Source organism: Aptenodytes patagonicus, chromosome 6 (assembly GCF_965638725.1).
Source record: "Aptenodytes patagonicus chromosome 6, bAptPat1.pri.cur, whole genome shotgun sequence".
Classification (NCBI taxonomy): Eukaryota; Metazoa; Chordata; class Aves; order Sphenisciformes; family Spheniscidae; genus Aptenodytes; species Aptenodytes patagonicus.
The window spans coordinates 606,699-621,550 of record NC_134954.1 but is presented as its reverse complement, the minus strand read 5'-3'; the positions used below and the strand labels follow the sequence as shown (position 1 = coordinate 621,550).

Genomic DNA, 14,852 nt, shown 5'->3' with positions numbered 1-14,852 from the left:
ATTGATTCTACTTTTATTCACAACCCAGAAGAGCGGGTAATAATCTGTTACCAGCAACTGGAGAAGTTATTGCAGAGAATCTGGGTTCTTCGGCTTCAACACAATGCGTAGGCTCCACTAGCTTGGGCAGCAGTGGTCTGTGATCTCTTGTGTTAGCCCGGATATCTTGCATGGTGTTGCCACTTCAATGATGGCAACTTTTGCCATAATATACATCTAACTTCTCTTTTAATACGGTGTTTCCTTTGTTGCTAAACTTACGGCCTTATAGCACAGTTATAATTCACATACTGCCATTCTAAGAAATGTGGACAGACTTTGCTCTATTACACACTCTGTATATATTCAGAATGAACAATAGATTTGAAGGGTTATTCTGAATTGTCAGCAAGTAGTACTCAATGTGTTTTCTCACCCCCACCCCCCTTTCAGCTGAGTGCTTTTTCTAACTTTTTTTCCCCTTTAGGGCATCTTGTATGCTCCTGTAGTTATGATAACCAATTTATTTTTTTAAGATTTCAAATTTATTTTTTTAAAAATGCATCTCTCTTAGTTTGTATTTATGACTTTTGCCTAAAAAGTTTAGCTTATAAAATAGGTCTCAATATGTTACATTGATTAAGAATGAACTTGTATCTTTGTTTCCCTTCTCAGAGTGTATGGGATATTTCCAACCCTTTCAAGATTATTCTGTTAAAGGGTAATAAACTAAATACAGAAGAAAATGCCAAAGTAAGTAACTATGCCTAGTATCAGAAGACGTTCTGTTCATCATTTTAATGATTTTCAATGTTTAGTGAACTCAAAATCATACAGATTTCAATCAAAATTTTTCAGCAAAAGTGTAAGCATTTTTAGTTATTCCCAGTTACATTGGTAGCATTGGGTAAAATCTTGCTTTATTGCTAAAGTATTGCTTTATTGTCTGAAGTTGGATATGTGCATTAGAACATTATCAATAATCATGGACAGTATGACACGAATGTTCATGTGGTACTTGATTTTTTTTTTTTTTTAAAGAGGGTATCTGTAAAGTACCGATACTGGTGTGAAATAAGCTTATTCAAATTCAACTGTCGTAAACATCTGAGAAACAGAAGTAGATTAAATATTAAACATTTTTCAGTGGAACACAAGGTATTTTTCTAGTCCAGAATATATTCTGTGTGTGCCTAAGCGTGGACTGCATGCTTCTATACAATCTGTCTTTTATTTTCTAAACATGCTGAACACAAAAAAAAGCTGTAGTATCACTTCCTGTAAAAATGTACATGACTGGGCTATTGACTGTTTTACAGACCACAAGTTGTTAACACATGGAATTTATTGCACAACTACTTTAAGACCTTACAAGACACTTGCCTATGAGGTAGAACAACATTCATTTCCTTGATTTTGTTTGGCAATCAATAAATTAAATAGCCAGTCATGTAGATTAGGAAGAAATTCAATTAGCCGTTGAAGTTTGCTGTTCTGATGCTTTATTCAGGATACTCAGTGCATTTTTTTTCTTTCAAAACTACTGTTACAATCTCCTTGTATATTAGCAGTATTACATTTTACTACCTATCTTAATGAGCCATAGTTACAATTTTACTACCTGAGACACTGTAACTGTGGAAATGGATGTCTGCAAAAACAGATGTTTCCTTTTCTTTGTCTAAAACATTATTTAGCTAGTTGTAATATCTTCTTAACTCTACATTCTGTAGACTCTTCAAGTTTTTAAAAGAAAAGGGAAGGGAAAAGAGAAGGTGGATTCCAGAAGCAACATAGCTATCAAGTTTGGGTTTTTTTTCCCCCCCATGCTTACAAAAAGTGAGTTTTGGTTAATTTCAGTATGCGTTTAGAGGAAAAAGAAAATACGTTGATTGTAAGCTTAAGGAGAAACAGGAAAAAATGACAGTTCTTTGGTATTGGTGCCCGTGGACGCTATCTAAATATTTAGTATTTTGAATGCTTTTTGGTCTTGAAAACTTTAAAGTCCTGTAGTTACCCAAGGACAAGAATGCACGTAGTAACCTTGCAAGCTTGTGCATGTTGCCCTGCATTGTCTGTCTACGCTATTATGGAATTGTCACTATTGAGAACGTATTTGTTTCCTAGTCCTGATTCTAAGGCTGTTTAATTCACTGCCATTGTTCTCTTAGTTTCATTGTGCTTTGGATCAAGCCAATATTCATCTATTTTTGCTGAAACCACCAACAGGGTTCATAAATGCAGTGTTTGTAGTGGGAAACAAAACGTTTGTCAGATGGATAGCACTCCGCTAATGTGAGCTGGATTGAGTATTTTCACCTAGAGCAGAAGTGACTTCATTCAGCTGTCTAGCACCCAATTTTCCAAATACATGACACTTGAAATTGCTTTTCTTTTTGTCTTGCTCTTTGGCTGCACCATCAGTACATACCATTTCATTAGTAAAAGGGGAGTGTCAGAATGAAAAGAATAAAATTAGGATCCAATCCTTTACATTAACAGGATTGGAAATCATAAATTAGAACTAGCCAGAAGGCAAGCAAAATAGCAGCATGTTCCAACAATACAATGCTTTGTTACTATCAAATTTTACTTGATCACTTATGCTTTTTATATTAATAAAGTAAAAGAAAAGTCAGGGAAGTGTGGTGGCATATAGTTACAATATCAGATGATAGCAAGTCAAAGAACAATACTCAAAATTATGCAAATGTGAATTTAAACCCCTGGTTTAAAAAAAAAGGCAGTTTTTAGATTATTTACTGTTGCTGGTGTTAAAGCACAAGCAGATAATACACTAGACATAATATATTTCCATAAGATATCTTTAAATCAGCAAAGGAACTTGATTATAAATTCAGTTGAACATACAGTGAATCTCCAAATGAATTAATAAAGGACCATCTGGTGAATTGTTTCAAGAAGGTTATGAACCAACTGATTTTAATCAGTTCTCTGACATCAGCCACAGTATTTCCTTTTTGAAGAATATAAGGCTGCAATCTTTAATTACAGAGAAATAAAAAAACCCTGTAAATGTAATCAACAAGAATCAACAAGAATTTTGATTGTATATATTGTAACATATAGGTATGTACACACACATGTAGTCTGTATACATTTAGATTTCCTGAAGTAAGATTACTTGCATGTGAGCTGTTTCATGGATGTTCATGTTGCTGTTCTTAACTCACAGTGGTTCACAGTGGTGAGGCTGTGCATGCCAAAAATAGGTAATAGTGGTTTTTGAGTACCGCTGGGACTCCAGTGAATGTAGTTTTCTAAACTGAACTTTTTCTTTCAGTGATTGATTGTAAGCTTAGAAATGAAATTGGGATTGTATATATGTAAGTCAAGGAGTCAGTTTAATAATGGATGTTCCTGTGGCACCTGTATCAAGAAGGTGGTATAACCCCTAACAGTGTGTTCTCCAGGACCTAATACCTCTGCCAATGCCTATGCTGTGACAGCAGTCTCTTGATCAGTGGTAGCAATTGTTTCAGGGAAGTCCAGAACGATCACAATGGGTGTTATTTGGAGACCATCTGTTGGTGCTGCTCATGCTTTCTCCAGGGATTATTCTGGGCTGAAGACAGATTTGCTCTCTAGCATGAGACTGTATTTAAACTGTATTACAGTTTGCCAATGACTAGTTTATCTCAGCTAGTTTACAAATGGAGAACTTGGTACTGAGCAGTAGTTGGTGTAGCCAAAAAAGATATATCGAGATTGGGACTGCTTCAGTGTTGATCACACTGTTGTTTCTTTGAAGGAGGGAAAGATAGGCTCTCTCCCAGAACAGATCTTGCCTATGTCAGTTGGGAATTCAAAGTTCTTTTATTCCCCCCCCTTTCCTCCCCCTTTCCCCCCCCCGATATATTGGAAGGTCACCTGAAAGAAGTTGACATACTTCTCTTTGTTGTTTGCTCAGGCAACAAAAATAAAGACCTCCTTCTCATTCTTGTTGGAACTGTCCAAGAGTATGGATACTTGGAAACATGCAGTTTTCTGTGTACATATGTTATTAAACAGAAATGCAGAAATGAGCCACATCTTAGCATTGACCAGTAATGTGTTTAATTTCAGTGCTAATAACTCCAGCTTCTTTCTCTTCTTGCCTTTCTCCTTTCCTGTTCCTTATTTTTGTCATTCAAGCTAGCTGGTTTTGTTGGTTTCTGTGTGCTAAAGACAAAACAGAATTCCTGGGAATTATGTACATTGTTGTTATTACAGGTGATTTCTGATGTCAGGGTCAGCAGTGTTCCCTCTGTACATTTTTATAAACAGTTGAAGTAAAAAGTGAATTTTTTCTTAAGCTGAAAAAACCCCAAACTTTTCTCCATGAGAAGCACAAATTGGTTCTGCCTGGAGACTTGAATTTGTATTAAGAAAAATAGTCTTACGTTTTTTTCATTCTGCTTAGTTGTTTGTTTCCTACAATTTCTTTCTGTGTTAAGTATGTTAAGTTAGAAGCATTTGTATATCAACATATACAATATCCATATATTGTATTCGTTACTACGAATGAGTTATTATTAGTCATATGTGGTAATAGAAGTAATTCAGTACTGAAAAAATCGGTAGCCAATGTTATTTAAACAAATATATTTTGATTTGGCCAGGAACATGAATAGCAAAGTAAAGAAATTTGTTTTCAAGAATTGTTTGGTTCATTTTAAAACCTCAAAATTAGTATTTCTTTTAAGATAGAAATATTGATGAAATGCATATATGTATGTTCTGCATAATATTCTATGTAGAATTCTGTAGGTTCTGTGGCAAGCTCAAAATTTCTCATTTCTTTATTGCAGGTTCATGTTAGGGCTGGTCTTTTCCATGGTACAGAGCTCCTTTGTAAAACTATTGTAAGCACAGAAATATCTGGGAGAAGTGACCACGTTTGGAATGAAATACTAGAGTTTGAAATAAATGTCTGCGATCTACCAAGAATGGCAAGGCTCTGCTTTGCAGTTTATGCTGTGATGGATAAGATGAAAACTAAAAAGTCAACCAAGGCAATGAATCCTTCCAAATACCAAACCATTAGGAAAGCAGGAAAAGTGGTAATTATTTCATTTGTTTTTCTTGAGTGTACCTCTGAATTATATTGAAATGAGTATTCAGAGATCTTTCATTGTCCTCACTTTAGCGTTCAAGAATGCAAAATGAAAAAAAAATTAAAAGGAGCGTATGTATTAAGAATTGCACATCTTGGTGCGAAAAAACTTCATATTTTTCAGACATTGAGAACAACATTTTGGTTGTAAGCCAGTTGACAAATGGCTGTTTAAAGAATTTTATTTTAAAAGGTCAGTTTTGTTCTGAACTCTAGATGAGTTGTGATTGGGAAAAGATTGTGAGCTTAGATGCTAATTTTTTATTCAGGGAAATGCGTATTTTTACACTGGCAGAGTGACACCCTTAAAATTAAGTCTTATTGTCCTCAGTGGTACTGGAGTACATACTGAAAACTATGCATGTGTTTAACTGCTTTTCTGAAAGATACCACCATTTTAAAAAAAGCAACCCTGTCAATTTTATATTGTAGTGCTTGCTGCATAGTAATGTTCACTGGCATCTTAGTTTCCATGTAAAAATTCTTTCCTTTAACAGCATTATCCTGTAGCCTGGGTAAATACCATGGTATTTGATTATAAAGGACAGCTGAAGAATGGAGAACTGGTACTGCACAGCTGGTCATCATTTCCTGGTAAAGTCTAACTTTTAAGATTTGGACTTTCAATACTTATAAGACTAAAGAAGAGTAGTATCAAATAGTAGAATATTTACTGTATGCATGTCCAATTCTCCTGTCATAATGTCTTTACGACTTGTATTTTTTATGTGGATAAATACATAATGTCTTAATTTCTTTCCTGAAAGTATTGTGTATCAGGAAGGAGGAAGGGCAAGAGTCTGCTTGGAAATAGTATTCTAAAAGTTATTATCTGTTATGGAAGGAAAATCACATAAAAATAGATGCATGTTTATATCTAGTGTTACCTGTTTTTAAGATGCAGTTTAGGTTTCATTTGGTTCCCTTTGCTATGCATCCTAAACTAAATAGATAAGCTATATTGTATGTGACAATATTTGCATCAGTAAAAAATATGAATTAGAATTTTTTTAAGTCTTCCTTCCCTGACATTCAGATTGATTAGTAAGAGTGTCTGAAATCTCCATGTCACTCTTCATTCCATCCTGAGAAAACCCACTATCAACTTGGCTGTAGTGCTGAAAGAAATTTGGCTTAAAAGTCTCTTCTTTTTTCATACTATTTGATATAGAGGCAGCGTGTTGTCTGCTTCACAGAAGCTGCAGAACTTACTGGGATTTGGTTCAGTATAGGGATATCTCAGCTTCACTTGACTGTTATGTTTATTTTGGAAAGAGAAAATCAGTTTCTCATTCCAACATTTCCAATCATTATGTTGGATGATAATCCAACATTTGTGAATGTAGGAGGTATGAGTAGTTCATGCTGGAAATGCAGTGCATTGTAGTAAAAGTGCTGTGCAGCAAAACACGCTTCTGTCCATTGTATACAGTAAACAATTTCTTATTGCGTCTTTGCCTTTCAGATTTTTCAATTCTAATGCATACCTGGCCGATAATATTAATTGTTCTGTCTAACGTTTCAGATGAACTCGAAGAAATGTTGAATCCGATGGGAACCGTCCAGACTAACCCTTACACTGAAAATGCAACAGCTTTGCACATCAGATTTCAAGAATATTCAAAACAGCCTATTAATTACCCTCCCTTTGATAAGGTAAGGTATGACAAAAAGAGCAGTCATGAACGCTTATGCGTAAATAGCTATTTCTTCTTTCCTTTCAACACTGCCTTTTCCACTGAATTCCCCACTTCCTGCCTTTTAGTTAATATACTGCAGTTTTTTAAACTTGCACTCCGTCAGAGTGCCAGTGCTCTGACTTCAGGGTCTTCAGGTAGTATTTTGAAGATGTATACTTTTAAAACTACTCTGTACGTAGTCTCTTGAGGGTCAGAAGCATAATCAGTTTCCAGTATCAGTGATCTTACAAAAAGCTAATCTGCCATTCTGGAAACCTTCAAAGTGTGCTTGCCTGTGATCTATAAAGATCTGTTATTTCTTTGTACAGATGTGTTACCCACTCTTTGGAACACTTCTTCCCGCTATGAGCTAAAATCCTTTCAAGGATAAATAGACTTTTAATGCTGTATGAAAAGGGATTTCTCAAGATCTGGTCTTGAACTAAACCCACTTAAGTTGCCCTGCAGCTTTCTACAGATAGGGATAAGAATGTCTGTCTAGAAAGGAAGTGTATATTTGGAATACACGTGGTAACGTCTGTAGTCTGAATGCTAGGTAGCAAGTTGTTCACAAACCAGCAAATAAAGCTAAGACCAGGAAACAAGTAATAAAAGAAGTGTTAAAACAGACAGCTAATGATGCATTGAAAAAACAAGGTTTAACTCATACATACATTAGTCTGAATTTTGTGGGGGGTTTTTTGAGGGTTTTGCACCTTTGGGGGGGCATGAACAAAAAGACAGAACCAAGCTTTATCAGCTTGATCAAAGAGGGATTTTGGGTTTAAGGTTTATCAAAATGAAATCAAATAACAAAACAGATTTTGTTTGTTTGTTTTTTGTTTTGATTTTGGATTGGGTTTTCTTTTTTTTTTCCCCCTCCTTGTCAGTGCAGTACTCGTTCTTCTATTAAAACAGCATTGGAAATGCCTTAAGAGCTAAAACAGTACTGACTAATTGCTGCCTTAATTTTGGTTGACCAGTTTACTATTCATACTGGACGTGTTTTAGTCAGTTTTGTTACTGGTTTATTTATAATACTTAAAGTTTTTTTTCTCATTACACTATATGTATTTAATTTCTAAAGACAAAAAAAAGCTGCTTTTATGTGCATATTACAGATGTTATGTAAAAGTGTATTTCTTAAGTAATCGCATATTTGTTCTAGCTCTGTTGTTCCTTTTATTTGTACCTGTGATACCAAGTTTTCAGTATGTTAAAATGCGCTTGTGAATACAGACAAAAGATTTTACTGAGTAAGTTATCTGATGTATTGACATTAAGGTGGTGTCTGATGGTCTTCACTGTCCCTTGTAACTTTAATTTGGCTGCTGGCATTTTTTATTTTGTGGCTTTGCCCCCTTCTTGAACTGTATCTGAGAAATCCTGCATATCAGATAGAGGAAAATCCCAGAGCATCTTTATAAAGTGGTTGCAGAGCTGGTAATGAAACATTCATTGAAAGCATTCAACTTCGAGGAAATGCTACAAAATGGGCTTTTTTTTTTTTTTTAGCAGTTCTTATTTTTTTCCAGTAACTTTTGCCACTTGCAGTTCCCTAGAGTTAGGAAACTGTTTTGCAGTATCACTGGGAAAATCTGAGTTCTAAACTCTCTGATAATTCATTCCATTTCTGTGGGTATACTGAAATTTCTCCCTCGGAGAAGAGAGTAAGATATGCAATCTCAGAAAGGTTCTCTTGGTGAAGGTCCTGTTGAATCAGGAGTAACATCATAGCTGCTTGAATTATATCAGCTGAGAATGTTTTTCAAAATTGTCTCAATGAGGGTTGCTTGGTCTATTTTCCCAGTGTTGTTACTTGTTTCTGCCAAGAAAATGGAGAATCGGATGCCAAATCTTTATTTTAAGAAACATAATGTGCAAAAATAGATGAATCTTTTTGATCGTAGCATCAATCTACTTGCAGTGAACAGCTGTTTGGGGCTGAGTGAGTAAAAGTGCCTTGACAATTGATAAGAAAACTGTTGTCTAATGCAGGAGCCGTATACTGGGCCGGTTAGTGATCAGTGCTGCTGACACACTGAGGGGCTCGTAGTTCAGTTGAACAAAGCTGGACTTGCAGAAACTTTCAAAGTTTATCTGCAATCAGAGTAACTCTAAAAAGCACAAGGAGGCAAGCACCAAACAGAATTAGGCCATTGTCGTTTTGTTTATGCATGTTTTCACGCACAGTATGTAAACAAGCTTTGTAGGCAAGTGGCAGATGTTAACACATTGTATTAATAAGCATTTCATACAGAGAAAGAAATAAAACAAGTTAGTACACCTTTTTAAGGATTTTAGCTGCTGGGTATTTATGCTCTGATTATTGTAGTCTTTTGTTGTTTCTCATATTGCCTGAGTAACGACAATATGAGTCTTGCTGAATCTGTGTCTGGGGGTGGTGTTACATTCCTGGGTGATGGGAGAGGCAGACCTCTGAGGGAAAGGAGATGGTGTAGTTCCTTACACTTTTTTCTTAATTGATATTTCATTTTATGAATTGATCCTCAAAGCAGCATCATCTGACAACTGTAGACCTACCTGACCAGTTCAGCTGGTCTAATTAGCTTAGGCAGTCACCATTCTAACACATCTCTGTTGGTTGCAGTAGTGTGCAAATATAGTTTGGAGAACTGTATTTACATCTATACTTAACTACTCTTCATGATTTATTACATGAACTTCAAAAACTAAGTAGAATGTTCAAAAGGCCAAAAAATAAAAAAAAAAAAGGAGCAAGGTAACTCGGAGCTCAGCTTCTGCGGAAATGTTTCATTGCTGTTAATAAAAGTAGCAGTCTTTGTTCCCGAGGGTTGCTATATATTAACTGGTGCTGAGCGCTTGTTGGTGGAATATTCACTTTATCATTAAATGAGTTCTTGTTGGAAGCTGACGTTACACAAGGGAAGATGCTAGATTTAGAGAAGTAACTGGAAACGCTAATTGAGATCATGTGGGCGATCTGAGAGGATGGTGAAAGGACTAAGTTTGTGGATTCATACTGAAATAGAGGGCTAGAAGTGTGGATCTGTGGATAACAGGTATGACTTATGGAAGCAGCGCCCTCGAAAACAGCAGAAGTAGAGATGAGAAAGCAAAGGATAATTTAGAGTTGAGGAATTGGTTTGCTGTACTGAAAAATAAGGAGGAAATGCAAACAGAAACAGAAAACGACGCTATAGGGAAGACTATTTAGTCCAGGAGTGGTGAAGAAGAAGAAAATGGAGGTAATCATGAGCACTCCTATTCCTGATCTCCATAGTCCTACAGATTAGAAAAGGGACACAGCATAGAAGTCCATGTTATACCACTGTATATACAAAATAATAGTGTTGTAATTATCCAAAAGATAGCAAAATTGCCTTATCTGCTTCATTTCTATAATACTTATTCTTTCAATGCAGTCAGATTTGGTTTTAAATCTAATGTATTTAAAAACATCTTTTTGCAGATACTTGAAAAGGCAGCTGAGATTGCAAGAAGCAGTGACAATGCTGCAATGGCGGTAAGCATTTGCTAAAGAATATTTTAAAGTTAATCTTCTGGGTTTTTTTGGTTTTTATCTTCTACATCAATCTAGAAATAAATAAGTCAACTACTCAAATAACAACAGTTCTCCTGGCTCTGTTTTCTTACATAATTCACTTCGGTGAACCGCCTTAAAATTTCAGGTATATATATCCACTTCTCCCAATATATTTTGGACGACTTGGCTGGTTTTTGTCAAAAAAGCACAATTGCTTTACATACTCTATGGATTTGGAACACAGCTAAGATTTACATTATGTATTGAAACTAATTATTCCTTTCAACCACTACCTCCTTACCCAGAAGCAGCAGTTTCCTCTGACTCTCATTAATTTATGGAATGCTGTTGTTGCTGATATCATCGCTTTAATTTCTGCCCTTGCAGTTTGCATAAGGGCATGGCTGGGGACAGAAGGTATTAATTGAGCCAGTGTGAAGACTCATTGATACAAACTGATTTATAGAATCAGTACTAATGTTAATGTTTCAGAGATATAAAATGGAGCAGAATGTCTGGAAAAGACAAGTCTGGATTAGAAGACAAAAAAAAAAAGTATACTTAGCAAATGTACTTCCCTTTTGGTTATTGTTGGAAAAGTATTTTTTAGCTTTTAATTAAAAAAAAAAATCATTCTATTAAATGTGCTCACTTGAAAAACAAAAGGAAAAAGTATATGCACCCTAAACGGAAGTTTTCCATGTTAGAGTTGGAAAACAGAAATATTGCCATCTAGTGTCATTATCTCTAAAGTTTAGGTACTTTTTCAGAAACTTCTGTACACTGAATTTTGAATCTATTAGTTACAGTTCTTATGCCTTAAGAAATCTGAAATCTGATAGAGAGGCATAGTAGTCATTCCCCTGTGTTTTCATGAGTTTTATCTGATGTTCCTCCTGGTGTAGGATTTCTAGTATTGGAGCTAAAATACAAGAATCTTACTGAATATATCAAAACATTATACATTTCTCATTTTCTAGGGTCGAGGTGGTAAGAAGTTTTATATTGTGCTAAAAGAAATAATGGAAAGAGATCCTTTATCTCAACTCTGTGAAAATGAAATGGATCTTATTTGGACTTTGCGATATGACTGTCGTGAAAGTTTTCCACAATCATTGCCAAAACTGCTGCTCTCTTTAAAATGGAACAAACTTGAAGATGTTGCTCAGGTAAGGGAAAAGACAATGATGGTGGGGAAAAATGCTGGAGTCAAATCATGACTTTAAATAGGGTTTCTTTCCCAAGTATGGACATTTTGAAATGGTACTATTGTATAAAACAAAGTTCATTGTATACCTTCTGTGGCCTGGACACATAAGCAAGAACTTACTATCTTAAAAAACCAAAACCAAACCCAAAATGCATTTCAGAGGTCCTCTGAATGATGAGAAAAGCACAGCAATTATTTATACAGGTGAATTTTAAAATCTTGTGCTCAACTTTGATCTTAAATGCAAGGAATTTCACAGAATCACAGATTCATTTAGGTTGGAAGGGACCTCTTGAGATCATCTAGTCCAACCCCCGTGCTCAAGCATGGTCAGCTAGAGCAGGACTGTGTCCAGCTGAGTTTTGAGTATCTCCACTAATGGAGACTTCACAATGTCTCTGGGCAACGTGTTCCAGCATTTGACCACCCTCACAGCAAGAACTTCTTTTATAGGGTTATTAAAAAAAAAAAAAAAAAGAAGTTTAAGTTTGTAAATCAAGATCTGAAATAAAGCTTCTTATAAAAACTGTTAAACTGCTGAAAGACTATAAAACTTCACATCTCAGACTGGGTAATTAAACCTCATTGAGGCAGACAGATGATTTTTCAAAGAGATATGATACCCACTAGTGGTACAAAATACTTGATTCTCATCGTGTTGACCGTTTGACTAAATAGGGTCTCCTTTAAAGTAGCTGTAAGTAATTAACGACTTGAAGACTGGTGCTGTGATACAAGATTACATTTTCAGTAAACTGTATCATTTGTTTGCTCTATAGATGTGCAAGGTTATTTTGCTATACTGTGAAGACGTTGGTGTAGCTGCCTTTTTCTGTTTTTACCCAAATAGAATCCAACTCTTGTGATGCTTTTTGGGAATAGGTGGAACCTTGATACAGGAAAAATTATATGAGTTTATAGTAAGACCATTCCTGCTTGATAGACTGACTTAAAAGTAGTAAAATAACAGACCCCTGGATTTGTATTGAAACTTTTTAGTCTGATTGTGTACAGAGCGGGTTGGGCAAAACGATAAAAGTCTGGCCAGTGTTAACAAACACAGTACTCACTCTAAGGGGTGGCCCCAGACGTTGTTTTGTTCATCTGCTTATCCTGATGGAATTGCACCTTTAAATGATGCTCAACTTCTTGCAGACTGTTACATTGCGGTAATATTTATGTCTTTCCACGAGTCTCATTTTTTAAATTTTAAACTATTTTTTTTTCCATTTTTAAAAAGCTTTGAGCTAAAAAGCATTTGTTGTGAAGGATTATGATTGGTAGTATAAATTTCTATTCTAGCTTAGTATTCTGACCTTCGCCTGTTACAAGCTAGGTGATCTTGGAAGAAAAGGAAACTACTCTGTGAAAACTCAACTTCCATCTATTCATCATGTGATTTTTGTGATTATTCAGTCAGTCAGAATCTTAGTTTGCCTTCAGCGTAGAGTTTTTATTTTCTATTACATCCTTCCTACCAGCTAGTTGTATATGTTCAGTGTACTTATAAAAATAAATGGAATTTCATTGTAGCTCATTGTCCATGCCATGAACACAACACTAACAAAATGTAGCACCCACACATTCCTTGCTCACTTGTGTTCTTTCACATGCCAGAATCCTTTGTTCCCTAGTAATTCCGTTATGTGCTTCTGAATGTATTGTTCGTTATTAAAAGTTATCTGGAAATACAAACTGTAGAAATATAAGCAGGTATTTGTTTATTCATTAAAATATGTGAAGGAAAAGGCATTCTGATTGCTTGCTAGGGGCTTTGAAATATGGCCTTCGGTAGCAGAGTTTTGAAAGTTATTTGGAGTATGGCTATTAGCTGACAGCTCAAAGTCCTTTAAATTTGGGAATATTAAAAAGCATTTTATTTAAACAGATGGCTGAAAATACATAGTCATCTTGCTTGTTACTGTGTACTTTCTGGAAGAAATACAGTATTTATGTTTGCATATGTATAGACAATAGTGTGGTTTATATTTTAATACTGTTTTTGGCAGCAAGAACAGTCTATCTGAAAAATGAGACCCTATCCTTAAACATAGAATCATTGAGGTTGGAAAAGACCTCTAAGATCATCGAGTCCAACCGTCGACCCAACACCACCACCCACTAAGCCATGTCCCTAAGCGCCTCATCTACACGCCTTTTAAATACCTCCAGGGATGGTGACTCCACCACTTCCCTGGGCAGCCTCTTCCAATGTTTAACCACTCTTTCAGTAAAGAAATTTTTCCTTACATCCAATCTAAACCTCCCCTGGCACAACTTGAGGCCGTTTCCTCTCGTCCTGTCGCTTGTTACTTGGGAGAAGAGACCGACCCCCACCTCGCTACAACCTCCTTTCAGGTAGCTGTAGAGAGCGATGAGGTCTCCCCTCAGCCTCCTTTTCTGCAGGCTAAACAACCCCAGTTCCCTCAGCCGCTCCTCATCAGACTTGTTCTCCAGACCCCTCACCAGCCTCCTTGCCCTTCTCTGGACACGCTCCAGCACCTCAACGTCCTTCTTGGAGTGAGGGGCCCAAAACTGAACACAGTATTCGAGGTGCGGCCTCACCAGTGCCGAGTTCAGGGGCACGATCACTCCCCTACTCCTGCTGGCCACTCTATTTCTGACGCAAGCCAGGATGCCATTGGCCTTCTTGGCCACCTGGGCACACTGCCGGCTCGTGTTCAGCCGGCTGTCGACCAGCACCCCCAGTTCCTTTTCCGCCAGGCAGCTTTCCAGCCACTCTTCCCCAAGCCTGTAGCCAAATATTTCTGTAATACATAGACATGTAAGTATTCCCAATGACTTATCTTTTCAAGTGAGGCAAGACAGCCTCATGAGTCTTATGAATTCCAATGTTAGCAGGCCTCATAACTTACCTCTCATTAAAATTAAATATATATAGTACCAGATGTACATTGCAATATTTGTGCTACTACAACAACATGCATGCCGTGGTGCTAGGAGTTTTTTTTTAATGCCCGTTGTTAGCTTAAGTATTTCAGTGAAAGTCTGACACTTAAGGCAAAAAGTTTAAAAAAAAAAAAAAATCCAAAACCAACCAAACGCAAAGGCAAAAAACCCCAAACTCCAAAAAACAACCAAACACCAGCTGTTTATAGGAAAAATGAACTAAGTAACTATATTCGTGTTTCTATTAATGCAGATCAAAAGTAGTAAGTTTTTTTTAGAAATGGAGTATTACATTTGATTGTAGACAGTCTTTATGGACCATTGAACTAGTAGATTAAAGTTATGTACAATGCATTAAATCAGCCTTCTTGTGTTATTTACCATATAGACTTCATCCAAGCTCTCATTGTATTGCAATATTTTAGTAGA

At 36.2% G+C, this 14,852-nt stretch overlaps 1 protein-coding gene across 7 annotated transcripts in view; it reads left to right on the top strand.

Annotated features, from left to right (window-relative positions):
* Window positions 1-14,852, top strand: part of PIK3CB (phosphatidylinositol-4,5-bisphosphate 3-kinase catalytic subunit beta) — a 106,860-nt gene that overhangs the window by 68,917 nt on the left and 23,091 nt on the right. For all 7 annotated transcript variants that reach the window (XM_076340829.1, XM_076340836.1, XM_076340835.1 and 4 more), the window contains 6 exons: window positions 655-732; window positions 4,791-5,042; window positions 5,593-5,689; window positions 6,621-6,751; window positions 10,229-10,282; window positions 11,284-11,472. In XM_076340829.1, coding sequence (XP_076196944.1) covers window positions 655-732; window positions 4,791-5,042; window positions 5,593-5,689; window positions 6,621-6,751; window positions 10,229-10,282; window positions 11,284-11,472 — 801 coding nt within the window. The remainder of the gene's footprint in view (window positions 1-654; window positions 733-4,790; window positions 5,043-5,592; window positions 5,690-6,620; window positions 6,752-10,228; window positions 10,283-11,283; window positions 11,473-14,852) is intronic.